Here is an 18,767-nt window from a genome sequence, read left to right as displayed (position 1 = left end):
CACTCCTCTGATAAAAAGAAAAAATTGAGTAGGGATTTTGCTTTACAAGCAAATTGGGTTTCAATTGTTAAATAAATTCACAGATTCTGAGGGCAGGATACTGATCCTAGTAGAGTTATTATTTAATCTACCGTTTTTTTTTTTATAAAGTTACAGGAAACGTGGGCAAAATAAATAATGAAAGTACATTGTAAGGCTGTTTTAATATGCATAATTAAGCATTTTATATTACAGTCTACAAGTGCTTACTCTGCCTTTAAATATTAAATCCGGCTCACATGGGCGCCAAGCCGGATTTACTGCACGGCTATTGGCTAAGAGGTGAAAACGTCACCTCTTAGCAAAAAAATATTTTATGCCCAGGGCTGCCGTAGCAGCTAAGAATGGCGATCGATTGAAACAAATAAAGAAGCTTTCTACATGAAGTATCTTATAATTCATAATTTAAAGTCCCCTTTATTTGTTTCAATAGTCAATCCTAGCGTTTGTAAAATGCTAGGATTGACTTTCACTTTAATCTCCTATTGAATAAGCTACGCCATTGGGATGAAGATGGTTTGATGTATAATTACCTTCCTGACACTGGCAGCTGAAACCACTGAGGCTTGTCACACAAGTAGCCCCATTCCTGCAGGGCTGTGGGAAACAATGATCCACAAGAGACTGACAGTGATCCCCCGTGTAACCTGCCGAAGAACAAACATCATAAATCTTTTGTTGTTACAGATGACTACTGATGATTTAAGCACTCCCTGAGTATAATGCAATAATACAAATATTTAAAAATAGATAACTAATGCTACCTTATTCAGATTCTCAAGAAAATTACAAATATATTTACTCATACAACTAAAAACACATACCAGGCAAGCAAGAACAGGTTGCATTTTCCCCATAATGCTTTTGTAGGGTATCAGTACAGGTGGCATTATTCTGGCATGGGTTGTTGTGGCAGGCATCAAACTCCTCACAATAAGAACCAATATATCCTGGCTCACAATGGCATGAAAATATATCCTAGAGAAGAGACAATATAGGATTAAGGGTCTGATGATCTAAAGCTCTTGGCGCAGATGAGATAATAAAGCACTGCATGACATAAGAGTATGTTACATTTACATTTTGTGCTTTGTATTTTATATTACTTTAGACTCCATATTTTGTCCTTTAAGTTTTATTACATTTACACTTTGCACTTTCTATTTTTTATTTTAATGCACTTAGATTCTATATACAGCAGTGTATTTAGGAATGTTATTTTACAAATACTGATTATGCTTGAAGGTTCTGTGTAACTTTAACAAATCAGGATCATACTTTTTATATTTCTCCATATCTTACAGATTATATTGTACTTATGTCGTATGTGAAATAAGCCTGAAGGTTTCAGAAAGCAGGAGGGACAGCAGAGTTCCCTGAGCTGAACAGGGTGTTCCCATGGTATGTCTGAATCTCTCTCACAGTTCACATGATATTCTCTTTTTATCTTACACCAGGAGGGTCTCACTGCTTTATCTCACAAACTATATGAAGGTGAAGTTTGCTCAAAATTCAGAATACACTTATTTAACTGTCCAAAACGTAAAATATGTAATGAACTAGAAATAAATTCAAGTTAAATATTTCAATTTAATTTGTATTTGCTGCAAACTGAAAAATTATATCAATGCCAAGTGCCCCCCTGTTAATTTTAGTCTCTCCTGGGAAATTTCCTATTCCAGAGAGCCTCATTACTTTCTATGGACGACAGCTCTCATCTTTCTTGGAAGTTCATCCCCTGTGAAGTATGCACTATAATTTAACTCCAAGCTCCTCTTAGAGGTATAGGTTATGTCGGAACTGGACTGGAGAGGAGACTAAGATGACAGAGGGGGAGATAGAGTGAGATAAAGAGAAATAGAATAAGAATATTAGACTTCTAGATGTGACTGACGATCTGATTATGCTTAACTATTAAAAAGTTTCAGAACTCACTTTATCTGCGAATCTCAGGAAGTCCCATCAAAAATTACTTCACCAAGTGTATATCACGCCTAAGCTTAGGTCTAAATGTATATCAGGAAAATGGATACATGTATTAAATGTCTATCAGCTAGATAGTCAAATAGCATGGTTATGGCCAATAACACTTAATTTTCCCTAACGCTGCTATTACAAGTCTTGTCGGTATAGGTGTACCACACACCTTTTAGCCAGTCACACAACGTCAGTACCGCACTTTCAATGGGACTCCCATAGCGCCAGTATTACGAGTTTGCCTGGGAGGCCAAAAAGTGAGCGGTACACTCTATTACCACAAGATCCGTACCGCCATCTAAAGTCAGTAGTTATGAGTTTTACGTTACAAAGCTGTACCATAAAACTCATAACTAAATTGTTAAAAAGTACATTAACACCCATAAACTACTTATTAACCCCTAAACCGAGGCCCTCCCGCATCACAAACACTATAATATTATTAACCCCTAATCTGCCGCTCCAGACATCGCCGCTACTATTAAAATGTATTAACCTCTATTCCGCTGCTCCCCGACATCGTCACCACTATAATAAACCTATTAACCCCTAAACCGTCGCCCTCCCGCATCACAAACACTATTTAAATATAATTAACCCCTTATCTGCCGTCCGCCCACACCGCCGCTATAATAAACCTATTAACCCCTAAACCGCAAGCCCCCACAATGAAATATACTTAAATAAACTATTTACCCCTAAACCTAACGTCCCCCTAACTTTATATTAAAATTACAATTTCCCTATCTTAAATTAAAACTCACCTGTCAAATTAAATAAATTAATTTTAAACTAACAATTAAAATAAGATAATTATTAAACTACAATTAAACTAACTACCAATTAAATTAAACTAAACTACACATTAAAAAAATCCTAACACTACATTACAAAAAAAACAAACACTAAATTACGAAAAATAAGAAACAAATTATCAAAATAAAAAAGATTTACACCTAATCTAATAGCCCTCTCAAAATAAAAAAGCCCCCCCAAGATAAAAAAAACCCCTAGCCTACAATAAACTACCAAAAACTTAAGCTCCCCATTGCCCTGAAAAGGGCATTTGTATGGGCATTGCCCTTAAAAGTTCATTTAACTCTTTTACATGCCCAGACCCTAAACTAAAAATAAAACCCACCCAAAAAACCCTTAAAAAAACCTAACAATAACCCCCGACGATCCACTTACAGCTCTTGAAGTCCCGCTTGAAGTATCCCTCCAGCCAGCGAAGTCCTCATCAATGCGGCAAGAAGTCTTCATCCAGGCGGCCTCTTCTATCTTCATCCATCCGGCGTGGAGCGGGTCCATCCTGAAGACATCCGGCGTGGAGCATCCTCTTCATACAGTCGCCGCCGTAAACGGGAACTTCAATGCAACAGCCAATAGGATTTTAGCAGCTCTAATCAGTCTTAGGTTTTAGAATAAAAGGCAGGCAATGAACTTTAAAATAGAGATATATACATATACTAAATGTATGTATTTATAAGTGTATATATTTATTTACAGACATATATAAACACATAAATACATTTTTATATATATATAAGTGCATTGGAGCCCTTTGCAGAGGGACAGTCAAGTCCAAAAAAAACTTTCATTTTTCAAATAGGGCATGCAATTTTAAACAGCTTTTCAATTTACTTTTATCAACAATTTAGTTTTGTTCTCTTGGTAATCTTAGTTGAAAGCAAACCTAGGAAGGCTCATATGATAATTTCTAAGCCCTTGAAGTCCTCCTCTTTTTTATTTGCTTTTCACAGCAGGGGAGAGCTAGCTCATGTAAGCCACATAGATAACATTGTGATCACGCGCGTGGCTAGTGGCAGACACTGCACTAATTGGGTAAAATGCAAGTCAATAGATAATAACTAAAAGTCATGTGATTAGGGGTGGTCAGAAGATGCTTAGATACAAGTTAGTCACAGAAGTAAAAAGTGTATTAATATAACAGTGTGGGTTATCCGGTTATGCAAAACTGGGGAATGGGTAATAAAGGGATTATCTATCTTTTTAAACAACAAAAATTCTGGTGTTGACTGTCCCTTTAAGTAGATGAAAACATGAAAAACATATTTATGCAATATTCATGTTTAATAGTGGTTTTAACAATGTATTTACTGTAAATCTTTCACATTCCAATGTTCAGCACATAGCAGAATATGTTCTAAGTATTTATAAATAGATATTTCTATATACTGTATATCTGTATATATCTATACCTGTAAATAGCAGCAAATCCAGAAAATAGCCGCACCACCAAGGTTCAAAGTATTACAAGTACTTTATTGAGCCAGACTGCAAATCAACTTTTCGGACAGATGTCCTTAGTCATGTATGGTTAAACAGGCACTGACCTCATCTTTAAATACCTATGTAGACCACACCCCCAAACTCAAGTTACCTGTACACAATCTACCTATTCATCACACCTCCATCTAGTGGTCATGTTATGTATAAAACTACCATAATGCTCAATTTGTTTCACAGTAAGTTTACACATAGTCACTAAATACAATGTATATTATATTCAACTATTTATAAAGTAACTTTCTTTCACAATATATCCTACTGCAAAAAATTACATCTCTTTCACAGTATGTATTTACTACAAAAATATAGACCAGTCTAGTTCCTTATTCACCCTCACAGGTGGTAAGCAAAAAGCTGGCATATTTGAGGAAAAAACATGCTGCATTTGAACTTCATGCAGTGACTTTGGCAGAATACCACAGGGTCAAACGAATGCCAAGGGGCTTACACATGAATGCACGTCCTACCCTGATGAGAGATAACAGTGATTACTGTCAAAAATTTGAAATGAATCTCAATAAATGCAGCTTTGACATTATGGTGCTAACCGTTGAATACCTACAGAAGGAGATTGAAAAGAGCACTCAGATTGAGTAAATGAAAGGGAGTTATCCGATAACTTACCTGCTGCTGAAATGGACACACTGATTACTTACCTGGATACACAGATCGATGCCCTAAAGAAGGAAATACAAGAGCGCAAAAAGAAAAAATTATCTCGGGATGAGAGTGACTATGCATCCGAAACTATTTACCGGTGGACCAGGGATCCAGCCGGAAGATCAGGTGGTAACACTTCCAGTTTCCTGCAATCTGCTTTGGGCAGTTTACAAAAAAATAAACAATTAGTGGTGAAGGGGGCTGATAAGGGAGGCGCTATTGTTTTGCTTGATAGGGAGTACTATGCTCATGAAATCATGTCACAATTATCTGATGTGGAGGTATATAAACCATTATCTGGTAATCCCATTTTTGAAGTGAAAAAAGAGATTGCATCATGTGTTAACTATGCATGTACAAATGGAATTATCAATAATGATATAAAGAAATTTATTTTGGATTCTAAGAATATTACCCCTGTGATGTATACAAAAAAATCCAAAAACCCCACCTGGTCACATTATTGTTGCGGGTATGGGCTCAGTACTATCTAAAGTCTCCATTTATCTTGATAACGTACTTAGAACCATTTGTTCTGTCAAGCTCTTATATTAGAGATCTAGTATAACTACAAGATTTGCAACTTGAGAACAATAGGAGAATTCTCTTCAGTCTAGATGATACTTCCTTATAAACTGCTATCACACATGAAGCTGGTATTGGAGCTGTGGGTAAAATGTTGAGTAAGTCGTATAAATACACTCCTACACAGACAGAATTTATTCTGCAGTTATTGAACATTGTATTGAGATGTAATTATTTTCTTTTTGAGGATAGATATCTTCAGCTCCAAGGTGCAGCTATGGGTTCCAATGTCACCCCTACATATGCCAATATTTACATGAATATGTTTGAGGAATATTTTGTTTATAATAATCGTTTATTTTTGTCATTTGGCACAACCTGGTGGCGCTATATTGACAACATTTTTGGCGTGTGGATTGGCAACATTTGGAACCCTGATAAGCTTCATAATAAATTAGAACAAGATAGAATCAATAAACGTCTTACAGATTTTCAAGAAGTATTTAATGAACCTTTGTCACACAATACTGAACCTACTACTGACAGATTAGATTCACTATTACGGGAACTGCACAAAAATCTTTTTAAACAAGATAAAGTGTGGTGGAACCATCACTTTTTCGACAAGTATATCGAAAAGAACTTAATACCTAGGGGTCTGAGGATACAATTATTTCCTGCCTTTGAATTTAAACAACCGGAGTTGACTGTAGAATGGGAAACGGCAGTATCTGAATGCTCAAATAAACTAATGAGCATATTAATAAAGCACGACATCGCCGAGTATGATAGACTGGAGGAATTAATTAAAACTCAGAACACACAATTGAAACAATATGAAACGATGAAAGAGTTTGAGAATGCGTATAAAAAATACCAAAAAGAATTAGACAGATACGAGGCAGAGATTAGGCAAACCAAAATGGGGAAACTAAATAGAGATATTGAAGACTTTCAGAATAACAGAGTGTATAGATGGAAGAAGAAATTCAATACTGGGAACTCTTCCAATCGCCAAAGGATAACCATTATTCAAAGCGATACCAAAACTGAGGGCGAGGACTCTGATAACCCTAGTGATGAACCTCCTAATCCTGTCTCATCTAATCAAATGCAAATCCAGACCGATGGAAGAAAGAGGAAGAATTTTTTAGATGGAGATGTAACTTTAAATTCAGATCCACCAGAAGAGGTAGGGGGGCCAACAAAAAAGCAACCAGAACACGAAGTGTACGAGAAACAAGACAGGGGAACAAACCTTACAAAAGAAGCCCCAGCCCCTTCTCGAAGATAAAAATGAAACAATGAAAGTCTTAAATTTATCCAAAAAAATGCTCTCTGAAGATCACATCTCATTACTATCAAAGGGCATGTCATTCTGCCCCAGTGTCTCTATGGACAAATTTGAAAATGTGAAAGATATACAATTATATCTAAGAAAGTTACTTTTAAGAAGACAATATTTGGATATTCAAAATCAAAAAGATGAAGGACTAGAATCTAATTGGACAGTAGAAGAACTACTACTACTTCAGGATATGGAAGATCTCTTGAGTGAAAATGAAGAAAGTCCATCACAAAATTGGAGAAAGAATTTGACAACCAAATCTAAATATATACCACCTTCTTCCAAAAGTCCGAGCATACAGATATTCAATAATATAGTGTGTAAAGAAATATCTGAATTGACAGTGAAACCTCCTCCAACTAATTTAACAAGACAAGAGAAAAAAGCTCTTTCAGAAATTCAAGACTGGAACGATGTCATCATACGCAAAGCTGACAAAGGTGGAAATATTGTAATTTGGCCAACCGACCAATACCTTAAAGAAGCCAATAAACAACTATCAGATCAGACCTGCTATCGAAAACTGTGGAGTAATCCCACTGAACAGTTTCATACTCAATACAATGATATGATAGCTAATGCCAGGACCAGTAATATCATCAGTAATAAAGAAAAAAGATTTCTAACGGTCAATCACCCTAAGGTAGCTACCTTTTACCTGATCCCTAAGGTACATAAAGACCAAAAACACCCACCCGGACGCCCCATAGTGTCTGGTAACGAAAACCTCACAGAGAAGGCAAGTCAATACATTGACATAAGATTGAGGGAATTTCTTACTCAAATACCATCGTTCATTAAGGACACTATGGAAACGTTACAACAACTCCAAGATATCCAAATAGGACCCACCACTTGGCTAGTTACTGCCGATGTGGAAGCCCTCTACACTAGCATTAAGCATGACCTGGGACTTGAAGCAGTACAATATTACCTCAATATGACTAATGAAGAAGACTCAAGCCATAATGAATTTGTCATAAAATTATTGGAATTTGTACTGAAGAAAAACTACTTCGTCTTTAACAACCAATTCTACTTGCAGTGTAGAGGGACAGCAATGGGAACTGCCTGTGCACCAACTTATGCCAACCTATTTTTAGGTTGGTGGGAACATCATACAGTCTTCACAACAGAAAATGATGAATTCACACAACACATCCCCCTCTGGCTGAGATACATAGACGATATCCTGATGATCTGGGAAGGACCCAAAGATAAACTTGACAAATTCCTCACTACCTTGAACAACAATAACCTTAATATCTAACTGACATATGAATGCAGTCAAGAGGAAATCACATTTTTGGACCTAAGATTATTCAAGAAAACCAACGAAATGTTGGGTACCGATCTATTCAGAAAAAAGACAGCTACTAACACGTTACTATTCAGCACAAGTGCTCATGCTCCATGTACAATTAAATCTCTACCGGTAGGGGAATTCCTGAGAACAAAGAGAAATTGTTCAGAAGATGAATTATATAAAAAAAGAGCATCAGAAGTAGCTGCTCGTCTCAGCCAGAGGGGGTACAGTCGTTCATCCATAAAGAAAGCCAAATACAGAGCTAAAAGAACCAACCGACAAGACCTGCTAAAACCGAAATCCAAACAGAGTGATGGAAAGACAAGACTAGTATTAACTTACAATGCACAGAGCCAGGAAGTAATTAAAATAATCAAAAAACACTGGCATATCTTACAAGCTGATAAGATATTGGAACCCATAATAGGACCCAAAATTGAGGTCAGCTACAGGAGACCTAAGAACTTAAAAGACTTGATTAGTCCGAGCCACTTCACGCAAAAACAAAGGACCAAAAAAGGCACTATACCAAACGGTTCATATTCATGTGGATCATGTACAAGCTGCAAGTTCCTGAAAAAGACCACTACAATTAAGGATAGGTTCAATAAAGTACACAATATCAAATCCTTCATCAATTGTAACACTACTGGAGTAGTATATGTTCTGAGCTGCAATTGCCCAAAAAACTATGTTGGCATGACAACACGCAAATTACATACACGATTACAGGAACACGTACGAAACATAAGGAATGCAGCGAAAGATCTACAAAAAAGAAAAACCATCACATCAGTAGCTCAACACTTCTATAAATATCATCAAGGCAAAACTAATTGCCTGCAATGTTATGGAGTGCAGAAAATAAACCTGGGCATACGTGGAGGAGATAAAGAGAAATCATTACTACAGTATGAAAGTAGATGGATTTACCTATTAAATTCAATTACACCCAATGGGTTAAATGAGCATAACAACTATGTGTCATACTTATAAAGACATCTTATCTAAAGCAGGAAGTATAAAGTTATTCCCATTGAGAATATATTTTAGAAAAACTAATCACAATATGAGAAAACGCAAGCAAGAGGTCTCTAAAAGGACAAATTGAAGAATGAAATTTAGATGTGCTGAATAATAACACAAAGCATTAAAATGACATTAAAAGAAGTAGAGGATCCTAAAGTTATACTCTGAAGTCATACAAAGCATCAAAATGATATTAAAAGAAGTAGAGGATCCTAAAGTTACACTCTGAAGCCACACTAGTCCACCTATACATCACCTATCATATGCATTATGAGTGCATATCACATACTTTTTCCTCTCACCTATTTCCCTCCCCAGGGTAATTTTGTTAATATATGTATAATCGGCATCACAAGTAAGAAGTAGACGCATTAATATACGAATAATAATTTTTTCTTTATTAACCCAGTATATCACTAGGAATACATCCACAAGCATCTCAAATCTATGTTTCACCTCTCTCACTAGTCCACCTTTTATTTTTATTTTTATTTTTTATTCTCTATTTATCATATATTTTTTAATTTTTTAATTTTTATATTTTATTTATTTTTATTTCATTTCACTTGTAACAACAGCACGATTTATTCACAACAACACAATTTCCACTATATCTATAGGGTACCTCCACAAATATATAAAAATGTTGAATTAAGAGTACATTTTACACTAATAACAACTACATTAATAAAATGTTGGTTAATACGAACTCTATGAAATTATTCCTTAGTAAGATCCTGACGAAATTACTATCTATTAGTGTTTATTTATGTTTTCACTTAAATATCCATTATCTTCTATGATCCTTGTAATAATAAAAATACCGGTTATTAAGAATCTAATATCCAAATGGCTTGCATAGTACTCTCCACTTATTAATTATAAGTAACAAGAATGACTACTTAACTTAACAGCATATCTTGAGATAACATATGACCCATGAGTATAACATCTATATAGTGATGATAGAATACTTGAAATATTATATATCACTAGAAATATACATATATATGCCACACTCTAAGATTCATATGAATGTTTTAAGTGTAATCAGACAAATGATCGAACTAATCAATGGGCTATACTTTCTGTAATAGAAATGAAGTCAGAAAATTCTATACAAATGCATAGAAGAAACATCCAGATTAGAATAACATTCTGACACCCTCCAAATCAATGACATCGATATTGAGCCAATCAGCACAAAGCTACTGGTTGGTCATAATGTTAGAACCATTCCAATTGGTTCACAAAACACAATGAATCTGATAGGATGTTACGTCACCACAAAGGGTTGGACCAGAGTCTATAAGAGACCATGCCAAACGCCGTGCCGTACCCTTTGAGAAAGCCACGATGGTGGCGAAACATGTTAGGGCTTTGATCTGTTGTTAGGCTTTAAGCCAAACTTTTTAATTGCTAATGTTGAAATCAGGATATAGTACTTAGTCACACTACTGAAACCATAGCGTTATAATTGCGTAAGGCGTACAGCCAAGTTATATGTAAAAAAGGTTGAAGTAATGTGTATTACGATTTAGAGAATATCGATATAGCCTAGTTCACTAGAAAAACACTATAGTGACTTGCCTACACCTAAGCATTATAGAACGGCTAGAAAGCCAAGTGCATGAATGTAAGGTGGACCGCCACATAAATTAAACTATTGAACTAGCTAAAAAATACAAAGCTAACCGTAGTTTATTTCACGATTATAGCAAGTTATGCTAATGGGATTTAACTAATAGTTGCTGACTTTATGCAGCTCCTGGGCATTTGAGTACGAATGAAGGATGAATGATTGCATTATTGAATTAAAAGACTAGTCACACTAAAGTTCAAGCTAATAGTAGCACAACTGATGATATCAGTGCAAGACATCTATAGCATTTAAACACTCCATATTGTTGGCACTAAGCACCTGGGGATATGCGCCAAATACCCTCAGAAAAACATAGCCTAATAATCTGAATACAAATTAACACTGTATTAACTTGCATAACGCAAAGTATAAAATACCGGGGGATAAGCGTCAAATACCCTCAGATAAACATAGCCTAATAATCTGGATATAAACCACACTGTGTGGACTTGCATAACGCTATGTTCTAACAGCAACATTTGTATCAACGATGAAAATTGCATACAGCCCTAAAATAGCAACATGTTCATGTTAATAAACGGAAAATCATATACCCAATACTATTAGGGCATACCATCTAGTTATGCAATTTAATATGTCATCTTATCTTTATTAAGAACATAGCCAAATTAACCCTTAAAAATTGGAGGTAAATAACAAGTTCATGATATCAACTGTATGTCCAGAAAGTAATGATTCACTAGTACCACAATAACCAGTGCTACGTATTAATAATAATATACCTATATTTTCCAACTTGAAATAAGCACTATATGGTTTAAAAGCCTTTAAGAATATAAAGTATTGAGAGTGTACTCTATAACAGAGTGTGACCAAAGTTAATAACGGCTACTACCTTACACCCTCAATTCCAATTATAAACCACGCTCTATTAACCTAAGAAGCAATTTAATGACCAAAAATTGAGTCATTTTGATTTAAGGATACTATTAGCTTTTGAAATATAGCTATTACTGCATTAGCAGCACTAATGTCAAAGAACTAAATGCACATGCCCGAGAAGCATATACAATCATATTTATAGGTACTATACTGCAGAATAAATTTATTTTTAAAGATCTTTGAGACCATGAACAATTAAAATATTCTAGCCAGGAAATAGCACTTATCATTGTATTTACAAACATTATATATTATATATAGAAGCAGCTATAACCAGGAGATATCCCAGTAACCAGGAATACCCCTAATCCTAGGTCTGGAGATAATCCTCTTTACACATAACTTTGTTTAGCATTTATACCCTCTATATAGCATCCTTTTCAACATTGAGTATTTTTATTTATATTTGTTTGTGTTTGTTTTGTGGAATCTTTTTTAATAATCCTAATAAAGGTTATATTTTAACTCCTACGGCACAGACCGTCTCCCCTTTGGCACTAGATGTTCCAAATTTATAGCCACATTACTACGAGATGTGAGTGCTAATATGTGTACACGTTTCAATCTTTGTATTGAATCAACCCAAGCTTTGTTAATGATTTAAATGCAGCAACTTGTCATATCAAATTTAAACTCGTGTCTAGTGAGGAGAGTATTGTATTCCTGAATACAAGAATATCGAAATGTGAATTAGGTTTGTCAGTGGACCTTTATAAAAAGGAGACGGATTACAATACTCTCTTACACTACACTAGTGCTCACCCACCTTCTCTTATTAGATCCTTACCTAAAAGTCAATTTCTGCGGGTTAGACGTATTGTGTCATGTGAAGATAAAGCGGAAAAAAGCTGATTGAAATGAGTGATTGTTTTCTTGAGAGGGGTTATCCGGTAGAGCTTATTGAGACAGAAGTTGAAAATGCCCTTAAGACTCCTAGAAAACACTATTGGAAAGAAAGGATAATTCTGAGAAAAAATCCCCTAGATTAGTTCTTGTGAGTCAATATTCGCCCTGGAACAAACAAGTTCAGAGGATCCTAGGCCGGCATTGGCATATTTTAAGCACATGTAATCCTAATGTACAAGAATTCAAAAATCTCCCTATGCCTGCCTACAAAAGAGGTAGAAATTTGAAAGATGTTTTGGTTAGGGCAGACATTGGTCCATCTAAGATCTCCTCTCAGAGGTATATAGGAAAGAAAAACTTAGGTTGTTATCCCTGTCTTGGCTGTTCAAATTGTAACAGTTTAATTAGGGGGTCAATGTTTAATTATCCTAGCTCAGGAAAGAAATATGATATTATATTTACCTAATTAAATGCCCATGTGGGCTAGGGTATGTATGGGAGACCACCCGTACAGTACGGGAAAGCATTACCTAACATAAGAGCAATATTAGGACAAAGAAAATTGATGCCCCTGTAGCCCATCACTTTTTGTCAGCTGTACATAATCTGAGCCAGCTGAGATTTCAAATCCTAAAACAGGTGAAACATCCTAGGAGGGAAGGTGACCATATTAAATTACTCAAAAAACGAGAGGCATTCTGGATTTTTGAACTTGGCACTTTGATGCCAGGGGGGATGAATAAGTAACTTGACTGGTCTATATTTTTGTAGTAAATATATACTGTGAAAGAGATGTAATTTTTTGCAGTAGAATATATTGTGAAAGAAATGTACTTTGTAAATAGTTGAATATAATATACATCGTATTTAGTGACTATGTGTAAACTTACTGTGAAAAAATGTGTGCATTATGGTAGTTAGTTTTATACATAACATGACCACTAGATGGAGGTGTGATGAATAGGTAGATTGTGTACAGGTAACTTGAGCTTGGGAGTGTGGTCTACATAGGTATTTAAAGATGAGGTCAGGTTGCCTGTTTGACCATACATGACTAAGGACATCTGTTTAAAACGTTGTTGTTGATTTGCAGTCTGGCTCAATAAAGTACTTGAAATACTTTGAACCTTAGTGGTGGAGCTATTTTCTGAATTTGCTGCTATTTCTGGGGGATTGTGATTGTGAAATATTCATATTTTCATGTTGGGTTAGCGCATTTAAGAAAATGCGATTGTGTTTGCGCGTGAGTAGGGTGTTAGGGTTTTTCCACTTTTTTTGCTCCATTGACTTCTATGGGGGAATAGGTTATCGCACAAGCGATATTCTATATTCGTCTTTTTACACTTGCTGGGTTAGCAAACAAGTGAAAACAGATTGCTTTAAACTTGTAATACGAGCGTAACTCGACGTGTGCAAAAAGCTTACTTCTAATGCACTTGAGCTGTAGCGTTACATAACACTCCACTTGCAATCTGGCCCATAGGGGCCAATTTATCATCAGTCTGTTTAACATGATCCGCTCAGCGGATCATGTCCGACAGACATCGATGAATGCCGTCAGCATACGCATTTTATGCTTTATTATATTTAAATATAATTTAAAAATGTACTTAAGTGTAACACATACTTACTTGGACTTTAAAGGGACATGAAACCCAAATTTTTTCTTTCATGATTTAGAAAGAGCATGTAATTTTAAACAACTTACTAATTTATTTCTATTGTCTAAATTGCTTCATTCTGTTGATATCCTTTGCTGAAAAGCATATCTAGATAGGCTCAGTAGTTGCTGATTGGTGGTTGCACATAGATGCCTCGTGTGATTGGCTCACCCATGTGCATTACTATTTCTTCAACAAAGAATATCTAAAGAATGAAGCAAATTAGATAACAGAAGTAAATTGGAATGTAGTTGTATTCTCTAGCTGAATCATGAAAGAAAAAATTTGGGTTTAGTGTCCCTTTAAGGGTCATCCCATCCAAGAATTCAGATAACAACCAATAGTTATTGAGATTTTGTACAATTCTCCTTTTGTTAACAATGCAAACCTGATTACATTTTCTCAAGAACGCTAACCCGACATGAAATATTAATATTTCCCATTCCAATGTTCTTCACATAGCATTTGTCCTACTGTATTTGTCCTACTATTTCATGTCAGCATGACTGCTGTGTAAAATATATATTACACCAGGTTTGTGCAAGACATGCTTGAGCATTACATACACATGTGGTATGAGTTTAATTAATTGGAAGCATGCTAATAAGACTAACTTTCAATCACATTATTCCATTAAAATGCCAAAAATCACAGAATTTGACAGACGTAAAATCATACTTTTGCATTAGCAAGGACGTTCTTAAAGGGAAATCAGCAAACAAACTGGATACTCAAGATGTGTTATTCAAGCTGTTATAAGAAATTTGAAGAGGTCAATGACAAAAAAAAGGACTGGAAGGTCAAGAAAACTTTGAAAATCTGATGAGTAGTTTCTCAAAGTTTCTTCTTTGAGAGAACGGAAGAAGTCCAGCAAGAACTTGGCTCAGTATCTGGCAGCTTTATCTGGATGCCAAGTTGACCCTTCTACAGTCAGAAGAAGCTTGCTCAGGAATGGTCTTTGTGGAAGGGTAGCAGCCAAGAATCCACTTTTTCAGAAGGGCAACAGGGTGAAAAGGCTGAGATATGTTAAAGCTCACAAAGATTGGAATGAAGATCAGTGGAAAAGAGCATTATGGAGTGACGAATCCAAGTTTGAAATTTTTGGGTCCAATCGTCGACAATATGTGAGAAGAGGAGTTGGAGAGAGATGAAACAATGAGTGCTTGCGGCCTTCAGTGAAACATGGTGGAGGGTCTGTCCTGGATTGGGGCTGCATTTCTGCCAGTGGTGTGGGTGATATTGTCCGAATTGATGGGATCATGAATTCTGAAAAGTACAGACAGGTTTTAATTCATCATGCCATTCATTCTGTAAAGGGCCTGATAGGGCAGTGATTTTTAACCTTTCTTTTGCTGTGGCACACTTTTTTACATTAAAAAATCCTGTGGCTCACCACCATCCCAAAATTTTAAAAAAATCACACATTGTAGCCTAATACAGCATATATATATATATATACATACACACAAACACACACATACTGTATGTATTGTTCTGTTATGCCATGCCTCCTACAAACTACCCCTGCACTGGGAGTAAAAAACAAGCAAAATTTAAAAAATATGTCACACTGTTGTCAGTCTGCCGTGGCACACCTGAGGATCTCTCACGGCACACTAGTGTGCCACGGCACACTGGTTGAAAAACACTGTGATAGGGAATGGTTTTATTTTTCAGCATGATAATGATCCCAAGCACACGGCTAATGCAGTGAAATCATATTTAAAGAGAAAAACAGCCGATAAAAAACTCACAGTCATGGACTGGCCTCCACAGAGGTCAGACCTGAGTATTATAGAGGCAGTATGGGATCACCTGGACAGAGAAATAAATAAGACAACCTAAATCTAAAGAGGAACTCTGGGAAGTGCTGAAAGAAGCTTGGTATAATATACCAAAAGAGTATAAGACTTTTTCATGAGGAAGCCATTTTGGATTTTTATATTTTGTGTACATATATCCTGTATGTTCTGTTTGTATCTTATTAAAGAGAAAGAAAAATAAATATGAATGGTCATTAAAACTTTTTTTTTCCCACCTAACACCTGAGATCTCATATCTTTGAGCCCCTATAACTTTTTATTGCAATTTAAAAAAAAATAATTTCTATCAGACAATGTTATTATGAGTGTAACTGCACTTTTAAATGTATTTGTGATTTTTTTTGTGACACATTTTATTCGAGTGTAACAGTTAACCATAGCTCTGAAATCACGCTAACCCGGAGCACATTAAATTAAATTGCGCTTGAGTGAACGTGTTTACTTCTAACTAGTAATACGCACGCTACTTCCGACATGCACAAACACCTGCAATAAACCCCTTATTGCTCACACGCAACTGTTAGCCCATAATGGGGTTTAGGAAAGTGTGAAATACCATATAAATTGCAGGATGACGGTTATAGAGCAATAGGATAGTTAATTGGCATTACACATTGCAAATGATGATCTGAACTTAGGCTAAAAAAACACTACAGAAAGATCAGCCAACAGCTTTTATATTACTAGAATAATAAATAAACCTTTCACATTCTAATGAGACTTGGCTTATAAATAAGAAGTTGCTTGAATTTGATTACAGACATTGCAATATATGTGAATGCAAATGAGCGAGAACAGCATTCTGTATAAACAGCCTCATTAATCTTCTTGCAAGGCTCAATTGTCAGTTGTGTCATTAGATTATTTCAAAGGTCAGCAGTTTACAAAGGGTTAATGCTTCCTTTTATTGATTCTTAAACTTGGAAAGAGAAAGAAATAGAGTATAAAAATGTAAGTCAGAGACTAAAACAGGGGGCTTGCAAGAAATATTCTAATGTGAAATTGATGAGCAGATGCCTGTATAATATATATCCAAGCTCGGTCCATGCATTCGTATGTAGATCAAAACACAGCTCTGTAAAACAGGATTCATGAAAAGGATATTTCACTTGTCTGGCTGCCTCTTGTAAACTGTCAAAGGAAGAAAGTTCAAAATAAATTATCACAACCTAAGAGCGCTTGTTTATTCAATGCTATTTATTCATAGGGAAATTATAAAGAATTTGTTGGTGAGGGACTGCAGTGTTAAGCCATATCTTTGATAGAGACCCACAAAAAATTCCTATATTTTGGCCATTACTCACTTAAAAATGTCCCTGCATATCAATATTTAACCTATTCCCAGGAAGTGTTATTTACCATAATCCTGTCATACAAACCTATGATATAGAAATTAATTCTAAATTGTACACATCTTAAATTAACCATGTTGCTATCATAGCTGAACAGCGAACTATGAAGAAATAATTAAACAGACTTCCGGTAATGCTCCATGCAGATTACCAGCTTAGACCTCAATTGTGGCTTTAACTTCTACCATTCGTCTCTCTCAAGGCAATAATTGTTATTAGGAACTCTTTTGGATCAAGAATTACTAACTCTTGATATTTTTGCACCAGGGTTTGACTCCATACAAGTTGAAATGGAACAATCTATACAAAAGGTGCAGTTCAACAGAGTAGTTCAATACTCACAGAGGGATCCTCCCTGCTTGGCAGTTTACACTGCTGGCCTTGTACCGATGAGGGTGACGGATTCTCCTATTACTCTATGTGATCTACAAGGTCTGGAAGATGCTTTAAACTCCAGATCGTCACTGCCTTTTGTTGGAGCATGCTCGGCTACGGGTGAAGAGATGTGGGGGCAGTCAATCTCCTATTGATGCCTCTTACAGGTTGTGCCAGAGATCGGTCTGATGTAGCCCTTGCTAGTGTGTATCGCGTGAGATAAATAATTGAAACATCTCTTGGTACTGCTGATCAAATAGCTTGCAAACTCCCTCTCATAGTAAATGCAATCTTTGATGAAAAGAACACAGCCTTGGATTCATCAGTGAATTTTGGTGTAGCAAAATATACATCTAGTGGCAGAGCTATCAGAAAGCCACAAAGACTCATTGAGGAATGTTGAGAATTAAACTTGTCAGTTAGATATGTTTGTTAGTTATTTGTTGTTGTCTTGTTTGCTGTTATATTTATATTGTTTATAATTTGTTTTTGTTTCTAAAAAGGGGAAGATGTGTTGAGTATAGTTTGCAATTAATTTGCATTATATTATTGCTACAGGAAGTGATTTCAAGGGGCAGGGGACACAGGAAATAGGAAGAGTTCCAGTTCAGTCTAGTCAAGAGTTGTATTGCAACTAGTCATGTAATTAAGTAATTGCAGAAAAGCAGACGGTCTCTGTCATCATCAGTTATAGAAACAAGCAGACAACACACAGACCTTGGATATTTGAAACTGGGAGACTTCATTGTATATTAGATTTTTTATTTTCTTTTTAATGACACAATGAGTCCACGGATCATCATAATTACTATTGGGAATATCACTCCTGCCCTGCAGGAAGCGGCAAAGAGCACCACAGCAAAGCTGTTAAATATCACCTCCCTTCCCTCCCAATCCAGTCATTCTCTTTGCCTACGTTAAGTGCAAGGAGGTGGTAAATTAGGTGTTAGAAAAGATTCTTCAATCAA

The 18,767-nt window shown here is 35.8% G+C and overlaps 1 protein-coding gene across 1 annotated transcript in view; it reads right to left on the bottom strand.

The window, feature by feature from the left end:
• DNER (delta/notch like EGF repeat containing) overlaps window positions 1-18,767 on the bottom strand; it is a 556,690-nt gene that overhangs the window by 190,720 nt on the left and 347,203 nt on the right. Inside the window, exons 6-7 of the mRNA XM_053709836.1 lie at window positions 864-1,017; window positions 573-686 (exon numbers count right to left, since the gene is read on the bottom strand). Coding sequence (XP_053565811.1) covers window positions 573-686; window positions 864-1,017 — 268 coding nt within the window. The remainder of the gene's footprint in view (window positions 1-572; window positions 687-863; window positions 1,018-18,767) is intronic.

The sequence above is a fragment of the Bombina bombina genome, chromosome 4, assembly GCF_027579735.1.
Source record: "Bombina bombina isolate aBomBom1 chromosome 4, aBomBom1.pri, whole genome shotgun sequence".
In the NCBI taxonomy this organism is placed as follows: domain Eukaryota; kingdom Metazoa; phylum Chordata; class Amphibia; order Anura; family Bombinatoridae; genus Bombina; species Bombina bombina.
The sequence above is the reverse complement of the archived record's forward strand: the minus strand, read 5'-3'. Positions and strand labels throughout refer to the sequence as shown.